Source organism: Scaptodrosophila lebanonensis, unplaced genomic scaffold (assembly GCF_003285725.1).
Source record: "Scaptodrosophila lebanonensis strain 11010-0011.00,11010-0021.00 unplaced genomic scaffold, SlebRS2 tig00000096-arrow-pilon, whole genome shotgun sequence".
Taxonomy (NCBI): domain Eukaryota; kingdom Metazoa; phylum Arthropoda; class Insecta; order Diptera; family Drosophilidae; genus Scaptodrosophila; species Scaptodrosophila lebanonensis.
In genome coordinates this window covers 669,545-679,236 of record NW_022060567.1, presented here as the reverse complement: position 1 = coordinate 679,236, position 9,692 = coordinate 669,545, and the positions used below count along the sequence as shown (strand labels likewise).

The 9,692-nt window shown below is 37.0% G+C and overlaps 1 protein-coding gene across 1 annotated transcript; it reads right to left on the bottom strand.

Moving 5' to 3' along the window:
* Window positions 1-296: 296 nt before the first annotated feature.
* On the bottom strand, window positions 297-2,016 carry LOC115627640 (clusterin-associated protein 1). The gene is made up of 3 exons (XM_030523374.1): window positions 1,917-2,016; window positions 485-1,840; window positions 297-406 (listed from the first exon to the last, which is right to left on the bottom strand). Exons 1-3 carry the CDS (start codon window positions 1,936-1,938, stop codon window positions 297-299), a joined length of 1,488 nt encoding a protein of 495 aa, XP_030379234.1. The 5' UTR covers window positions 1,939-2,016.
* Window positions 2,017-9,692: the final 7,676 nt, after the last annotated feature.

Here is a 9,692-nt window from a genome sequence, read left to right as displayed (position 1 = left end):
ATCCGGTTATGAGCCAATCATTTCCTTTAGGTTGCCTTAATAGCTCTATAGATTGAGAAACAAGTTGGCCTACGTTTGCCTGGCAATTACTGACCATGACTGTCGGTCATGGGGAATGAATAATGATAGAGTTGTATGCTGAATATAAATTGCTTGCTGGCCGACAGCAAAACATCGTTAGTTGTCTACAGAATACAGTTTTATTTACTATATAATATATAGTATAGTATATATTACTCTTGAATGTATATGCATGTATAAATGTACAAAATAGAGTTCAGCAATCCGCAGAAGTGCTAGAAGTCCTCGTCACTGTGGTGCTCCGGCTTGCTGGCCGTTTTTGGACGCAGCGGCAGCTCGCCCGTCAGCTTCAGGATGCTGATGTCGTCGATGGAGTTCAGATCAACTGGACAAGATAAAGAAAGCAGAAGAAGAAGAAACGAAATAGTTAGTATGTAGGGTTATGAGATCAAAAGTCACCCACAGTCATCGTCGCCGGCGGCCAAATTTCCACCAAGTCCGCTCATACCAATCAGGTCGCCCACATCGAGATCGCTCTCCGAGCTGCCAAAGCTGCTGTCGTCGTCATCGGCCCCACGTCCGCCCCCTGCAGCTCCACCGACAGATGCACGGGTGCTCAACATACTGCTGCCAGGTCCCTCACGGCCGTTGCGTGTGGGTGGCGCAGCAGCTGAGGTGTTGCCACCAGCCGTGCCCTTGCGGCTGCGACCGGTGGTGGGTCGCATGCGTGAAGTGGCCGTGCCCGGACGCTTGCCTGGAGCTGCAGTCGAATTCATGGCATTCTGTAGCATCAGATCCTCGTCGCGTATGTCGGGAATTTCCGAGTCCAGACCGAAACTACCGTGACGTGCCAGACCCATGCCTTCATCGTCACCATCCTCGTCGTCATCGTCGTCGTCTTCGATTAGGCCCTCCGGTATGAAGGGCATGGAGTTCTCGGCGGGCTTCGGCTGCAGCAGTGGCGAAGAGATGGGCGTGGCACGCTTAGTGCGCGCTTCAAGTTGAGCGCGCAGTGCGTCACGCACATGGATGCGCAGAAAGTAGCGTTGGAACAGCTCCTGCAGCTCCTTCTCACAGTCCTCGAACTCCTGCATGTGGGCCGGCCGTATTTTCTGCAGGGCTTCCAGTCGCTGCTTGGTCCGCTCCAGCTCCGCCCGCTTGCGCTGCAGCTTCGAGTTAAGCGCATTCAGCTCGACCCGCGCCCCCTCTAGTTGGGCCCGTCCCGCCTGCAGTTTTAGCTGCGCCGCTGCAATAGCCTGCTTGAGCGTGCGCTCCACCCCTACCAGTTCCATGGGTCGGTTAGCTTGCGCCAGACGCGCCTCCTTGTTAAGCAGTTCCTTAGAGAGCAGATCGTAGAGGGCAGCCCCGCGCTGCGTCAAGTCGGAGGAGAGTTCGCGCGCCCGTCGCAGATCCTCCATCTTGTCCCCAATGTCCACTTGGTTGAGACTGCGGTACTGCTGCTGCAGCAGCTGTTCCTCCTCATCCCGCTCCGCCTCTGTCTGCGTGGGTGCGATCAGGAGACGCGTAATCTTCTGCAACTCCGGGGCAGTCACGGCTGCAGCGGCATACAGCTTGCGGGGATTCAATCGTATGGCCGACTTGGTCACAAAAAACTCTGTGGCCGAGCGAATGAGCAGCACGCGCTCCTCCTCACTACCCACACCACCGGGCAGCTGCGCCCCCGGCTCCAATAGTCCGGCCAGCCACTGCAGCACCTCGGCTACTATGTGAAAGGAAGCCAGGGTGCCGTACTGCGTAGCCAGTGACTGTAGCGGGAAAACTCGGGGAAAGCCCAACAGCTTCAAGTGCTCTGCGAGATCTAAGTGAATCGAGAATTTGATATAGTGGTAAAGATGAATAAGATATACTGAGAGATTATAAAGTCAAACACTTACCCCTCACATCCTTGAAAGACATTCTGGCCTCAGACGTTGACTTCTCACCAACATCAACAGCTAAGAACTCATTTGCTAATCAACTGTCCAGGCAACTTCATTGTTTGCCAGTGTTCCAGGCACATTATTCTACGTCTCCGATTTGATTTGTTGTGGTTTCTCTTGGCGCTTTGTTTGGCCATTGCCGAGTCGCGTGGTTACCAAGCAACGAGCTGGCAATGCTGGCAACGCCACCGGAAAACAGTTGTCGCTACCTACACCCTTAATCGACGCCCAGGGGGTGGGTTCGTTGGTCACCGAGGTGGGTCGCACCAACCACCAGCCACGAACCACCTGCCACAGCCTACACCCCTACTCACACCTCGGTCTCAATTTAAATTAAATGATGGACAAAGGCCAGCCAAGCAAAGCAAGTCTCGATATTTGTTTTAATTAGCCTATATAGACTATATAGTCTTTTCAATAGAGATACCGGACATTTTGCAATAAACTAGTTTCCAAATTTTTCAAATTGATTTGTTTAAGTTGAATTTGAAAACGGCATGGAGCTAGATCTGCCATACTTTATAGGTGGACCCTGAGAAGGTTATTCTTCTCGATAAATTCCTCTACTCTTCATTCCTTGTTCCTTAAATTCTCTCCGATGGAAAGGTATAGTTCGAACTGTATTAAATCTGTCATAGAAACGATACAGCGATTTAAAAACAACTCTTTGAAAATCTGTGCAAAAATATTAGCAAATTAAGAACGTTGAAGGGTATATACTCGTACAAAGCTTTAGATTTAACGCTCTGTTTTATATAGTACCTATAAATAACATAAATTGTAATTCATTGCCAATATGTAAGTCTTCTAACAAAATATATAGTATTGCAAGCTTGAGTTATATTTGTAATGTTAAAGTTGAAAAGTTAAGTTGAATATTACTGGACTTAATATATATTATGTTTCTTCGCATTTACAGATATGGATGAAAGATAAAGTACTGTTTCTATCAAAGCGCTTAATGAAATCGGATATACTTTTATGGTAGTTGGTTTTGTAATTATTTTCGATGCAGAACCCATGTTAAAGAAATGCCCGTTTGAACAATAGTGAGCAATAAAGCTGTCATTGAACCGATCCTTACAAAAACCACTCCTTTTTATTTATTACGATACTGTATCCGAAATTGCCATTTAAGAGTATGAGTTTTTTTTTATTTTTATTTTATTTAGTAAATCAACAAATAGTGCTGTCAATCCTATACAAAAGCTATGATTTTTATTATAATATAATATTATAAAATAAAATAAAGATATTTAATAATACAACGCTATAATTTCAACTTAGAAGATAAGAAAGCCTAAGAAAAAACTATACAAAAACGTCTATTAATGCCTCCGATCCGTTGTGAGAATATTCTTAGCCATTTGGCCAGCTATGTCCCGAATCACAGCCATATGTATTTGGTCAGAGACATTATAGACCTAACAGGCTAAAAAAAATAGTAAGTAGATAAGGAAAAATAATTCTACTTAACAGCTAATTAAGCCTGAAGAGAAAGAAAAGGGAAATACCCAACTTGTATCTTGTAATGGTTGGAAGAACAAAGCCTATTTTAGGGAATGACTTTGGTGGATAGAGGGGAAGGTTCACAGTACCGTCACCTCACTACACTCTCTGCGCCTTATAAAAGTTAGTGGACTATAGCTAATAGATAATTGCTTGGTGCAATAATGAATATTTTATCTAGAGGGCACAGGGAGAGAGGAGTGTTCGAGAATATAAATTGGTCTGTTTTGCCAGAAATAGTTGCACACACATCGAATGAATATCGCCGATATTTGCTATAAATAGGCCTTACTTTTGGTCGCTTTCGCTTTAAATTAATAGCCTCGTTAATTGGTTGGAGTTGTTGACTCTGCAATTATACGCCCCTTGTTCATGTGCAGGCCTCCGAACACTCGTTTATTCGCTTATTGGCTGCCAAACGCGTCATGAATGATGATGATGATGATGATGTTGATGATGCATTGGCAAGGACTGTTGCGCACGATGCTGCTCCTTCGCATGGGCCACGGCGGCAGTGGCATTCCTTGTATTGTGTGCATTTAATTAAATGTAATTAACTTGCATGTGTGTGTGATTTTAGTTGATGTTGTTGTTGCCGTTGTTGTTTACTCTCTAATGTGACCATGCACATAACCTCAAATTGAGTGGCTGTTGTCGCTATGGATCGTCCTGTTCGTCCTGTTCGTCCTGCCACTGCTGCTCGTGTTACTGCAATGGCGCGTGTTTGTTCAAAAATTAATTAAAATTGTTAGCAGCACGCAATACAAGCGACACGCCTGCAGTTTCCCTATTTACCAAAATGCATTTCACACACGTGCTATGCTTACTCGTACATACATACATAAATACATATGTATGTATGTAGTTGTATGTATGATTTGTGTATACTTGTGTCCATACAGTGGCAGTCAACAATTTAACACTCTTTGGGAATGCTGATACATTTCAATTACGCATGAAATCGTCCATCAATATGCTTGGTAATCGATCGAATTTAATTCGGCGAGCAGTTTAAATTTTCAGAAAATAAATGAATTGATCAACCTTGTTCCCGCTGCTTCCTATTTGTGCAACCAGCAGAAGGAAGCGCACTTATATGTACCTTTCTATATAGCTATATATAACACTTGAAATCAGGAACTGTCATCATTATAAATGTTACTAAATAAATTACAAAATAATTATTATTTCTTAATTCTATTAATTCGCTCACAATTTAATGATTAATTTTGAGTTTTACTTTAAAAATTAACCATTAATTATTATTGATGAGCAACAAAATAAAACTTATAAAATAATAATAAAACTTATAAATAATAAATAAAATAAAACTTATAAAAAATAATAAAATAAATCAGGAACTGTCATCATTATAAATGTTACTAAATAAATTACAAAATAATTATTATTTCTTAATTCTATTAATTCGCTCACAATTTAATGATTAATTTTGAGTTTTACTTTAAAAATTAACCATTAATTATTATTGATGAGCAACAAAATAAAACTTATAAAATAATGATTATTCTTTGAGTTTTATTTTTTATTTTTATTTTATTCAATTTGGCGAGCAGCTCAAGTTTTCAGAAAATAAATGAATTGATCAACCTTGTTCCCGCTGCTTCCTATTTATGCAACCAGCAGAAGGAAGCGCACTTATATGTACCTTTCTATATAGCTATATATAACACTTGAAATCAGGGATTGTCATCAATATAAATGTTACTAAATAAATTACAAAATAATTATTATTTCTTAATTCTATTAATTCACTCACAATTTAATGACTAATTTTGAGTTTTACTTTAAAAATTAACCATTAATTATTATTGATGAGCAAAAAAATAAAACTTATAAAATAATGATTATTCTTTGAGTTTTATTTTTTTGATCAAAAAAATGTTTAAAGTAAACGCAAAATTAATCATTAAATTGTGAGCGAATGAATAAAAATTAAAGTTTATAAATTATGGTGATAATCCTTAAAAAATGATATCAGTAAATTGCTCGCTTTCTCAAAGTTACTTAAAGTGAATGATTTTTCCGTTTAAAAAAAAAAAGCAAAATAGTAATCATTATTTGTTCGTTTGTTCAAAATCTAAATTCTTCGAAGTGTTCACTAAACTAAATTAAATTTAAAAACTCAGCTCTTACGAACAGCTCTTTAAATTGGCAACAGATATATAGTATGTATATATCCTAAAATAACACCAAATTGAGCAACTATCGATATTTTAATTTTCGATCTTAGAACATATTTAATTCTTCAAACAGATATTAGTAAATTATTTTCGGTTAGCAAATAAAGAGCCTTTCTACACAATGTTAATATATCGTCAAATATGATTTTCATTTGGAGGCGTATTACTTACTATACAAGTATGTTGCTAAATTGTTAGCCATTACAGTATGTTTGTGCATGTATATAGTTCGTATATACATACAAGTATATAGTACATATATACGTATGTATGTAAATTTGAGCGCGCAGTCGCTGCCACGGTTCACTTCATCGTAGCTCAACATCCAATCCTTCAGCCCTTCAGCGGTGCAGCCACCCAGCCATCATTAATTTTTCATGATTTGAGCCAAAGTGCATTTGTTTATATTAAGATACTAAGATACTATTTCAATTCAGTTGGTAAGCATGTAAGGTCATGGGACGTAGATATAAAACGGGTCTGCCGTTATAACAAATTTCATTTCATTTATCGCTGTTAGTAGTTTTCTGATAAACAAATAGCTTCGCGAGCTATCCTTTAAATTGAACACTTTTTAATTCCTGTCAATTTAGACCTCGAGTGTTAAATTTCAGACTGATTTACACTGCAATTCAAGACATACTTTTCCCCAAGACTTGCTTATTGTACTACATACATATACTTGTATTCAGTCAAGTCTATGAGGGAGGGGAGGAAAGTAGGAACTTGCTTAGCCAAACCTACGATTCCGACAAATTGTTGTCTCTGTGTTGATTTAGGGGGCTATTTGGTGTGGCACGGATGAAAGTTCAATGTCCAGAAGCCACAACAATACAAGTATACCTTTTATTCCTCATCTTATGGCCACCCTAGCCACCGCGCTACTGCCCCATAAAGAACAACTATACTAGTTTGCTGTTTGGCGATAAAGCAAATTGTGTATTGGCTTACCAATCGCCCATCATTATGAGCAATTAAAGCGGTCTGTGAACTGTCAAAACATTTGGCCAGCTGTCTGTCAGTAGCAGTAGCACTAGGACTGGCATTGGCAGAAGCAAAGTGTTGCCTACTTGGGGGCGCTCTAACTATAACTTTGCCTGCGAAATAAACTTAGACCATACCAATGAGTGTGTGTGCGTGTGTGTGTGTGTGTGTGAATGTGTACATATGTATTTACGCATCACCATTTTCATGCTCATGTGTCTAATAACGTTTTATGGCAGCGAACCGTAAGCGACGTCAGGCTCTCAGCTAACGGCGTTGCTTGAACCCTCGAGTGAGCCACAAGCCAGCCATTTGCTATTGCATTGTATTTATTTCGCCAGCTCTCTGTTCATATGTCGCTGCCTCCAGGGCCAAAGGTCAATTTAGCAGCAGCATCACCCACACCCCCAACCCCATCCCCAAGCTCCAACAACCAGCACCAGCACCAGCGCCTTCACATTCCAAGACCAAAATAAATTTCTTTGTAACAACTTGCTTTGTGCTGCTTTCAAGCAAAACAGAAGAAAGTAGACCTTTTAATACCCTATACACTCCTACAACTAGCATCTGTACCACGACGGCTATTTAATATAGCTCTCCAATCTTCAAACAATAGTGTGGGGTATTTTTAAAAACAGGAATATAAGATATATAAGATATATATGATATATAAGATATATAAGATATATAAGATATATAAGATATATAAGATATATAAGATATATAAGATATATAAGATATATAAGATATATAAGATATATAAGAGATATATAAGATATATAAGATATATAAGATATATAAAATATATATGATATATGAGATATATAAGATATATAAGATATATGAGATATCTAAGATATATAAGATATATAAAATATATATGATATATAAGATATATAAGATATCTAAGATATATAAGATATATAAGATATATAAGATATATAAGATATATAAGATGTATAAGATATATGAGATATATAAGATATATAAGATATATGAGATATATAAGATATATGAGATATCTAAGATATATAAGATATATAAGATATATAAAATATATATGATATATAAGATATATAAGATATATAAGATATATAAGATATATAAGATATATAAGATATATAAGATATATAAGATATCTAAGATATCTAAGATATCTAAGATATCTAAGATATCTAAGATATATAAGACATATAAGATATATAAGATATATAAGATATATATATACTATATAAGATATATGAGATATATAAGATATATAAGATATATAAGATATATAAGATATATAAGATATATAAGATATATAAGATATATAAGATATATAAAATATATATGATATATGAGATATATAAGATATATGAGATATCTAAGATATATAAGATATATAAGATATATAAGATATATAAGATATATAAGATATATAAGATATATAAGATATATAAGATATATAAGATATATAAGATATATAAGATATATAAGATATATAAGATATATAAGATATATGAGATATATAAGATATATAAGATATATAAGATATATAAGATATATAAGATATATGAGATATATAAGATATATAAGATATATAAGATATATAAGATATATAAGATATATGAGATATATAAGATATATAAGATATACTCCACCGATTTTGAAGAAACTTCATCATTTAATGAAGTATTTTATGCAATTTAAAAATAAAGAACAACTTAACACAGAGTGGCTCTATTAAAAGCAATGAATATATACATATGTGACTTGTGACTTACTGTGCACATAGGTCGGTCAAAGCTACACTCCAAATTTGGCGTCCCTAGCTGCTCGGACTCTAAAGTATTCGATGTTCATACAGACGGACAAGTCTTTATAGATTCGTCCCGTCATATGGATCAGTGTCATCTGCTTATTCGTTAAGCAAGCCCTTTCACCCTTCGACAGTACAGGGTATATCAATATATACATCTATGTATGTATATACAATTCCATACAAGTATATGTATGTACACATGTATGTAAAGCTGCGAACGAATTGTATAAATCAAAACATCATAAGTTGTTAACGAGGCGGGCGTCGGCGGCTGCTGTCGTTTGCTCCCGTCGGCTGAGACCCTTTGGCCTGAGCTCCGTGTCGGAATGCACGCTTATTGACTGACTGACTGACTGACTGACTGAGTGACTGACTGAGTGATTGACTGAGCAGTTACTGTCTAACTGCTGTTGCTCCCCCAGTCTGTCCATCCATGTCGTCTCAAGCCTTATCAATTTAATAGGGCGTAAAGTTTTTGGCACGCTGGGGCGTGTAAAAATAAATTGCTCAAATAATAACTTACTTGCTGCTACTGTTACGGTTACTGTTACTGTTATTGTTACTGCTCTGCTACTGACACTATATATAATGCAGACCGGGTGATAGAGACATGTCAACAGTGCCGAAGTTGTAATTAAATCCTCTGCGCTATTTAATGTCTCCGTGCTAGTTGTACCTCCTAGTCCGTCCGAATGTTCACCAAAATTGTTTTTGGATTGGGTGCAGCTATGTCAGAACAAAGAGCTGTGAAGTGGGAGCTTGTTATGGGTGTCCAAAGGTCCAAGGTTTGTGAGTTTAATTGTAATCGATGAATATTCTTAAAATGTTGCAAACATTTCTGAGCAAATTGAAACTATTTATATTTATATTTGGAATCAAGAAATTAAATGCGATTACAAGTAACTTAAACAGTATTGAAAAGTATTTGATTTGGGATTGTCTTGCCAGCAATTTCGATTTTCTATTCACAACTTTCTTGATCGAACTCGAATTTGGGGCGCAATAAAATTAATCTAAGCCCAATTTTTGGTTTAAGGAACTACGAGAATGTATTTATTTGTTAGAAAACACAAACACAGCAAATATGTATATGTATTAATATAATAGTATATAATAGTATTTGATTTAATAATAACATACTAGTAATTAGTTGTTTTCATTGCTTCTGCTCATGTGCAAAACAAAAATATTTGAGTATCATGGGAAGCGAAGGATTAATCTAAACGCATGGCA

What these genes read in the sequence shown, in the direction of transcription:
- LOC115627640 (XM_030523374.1), bottom strand. Translation starts at nt 1,938, where the DNA reads ATGTCTTTCAAGGATGTGAGGG. An exon ending in GTCTTTCAAGGATGTGAGGG is followed by an intron (nt 1,841 to 1,916) that starts GTAAGTGTTTGA and finishes CGATTCACTTAG; the next exon opens with ATCTCGCAGAGCACTTGAAG. An exon ending in GGCCGCCGGCGACGATGACT is followed by an intron (nt 407 to 484) that starts GTGGGTGACTTT and finishes TATCTTGTCCAG; the next exon opens with TTGATCTGAACTCCATCGAC.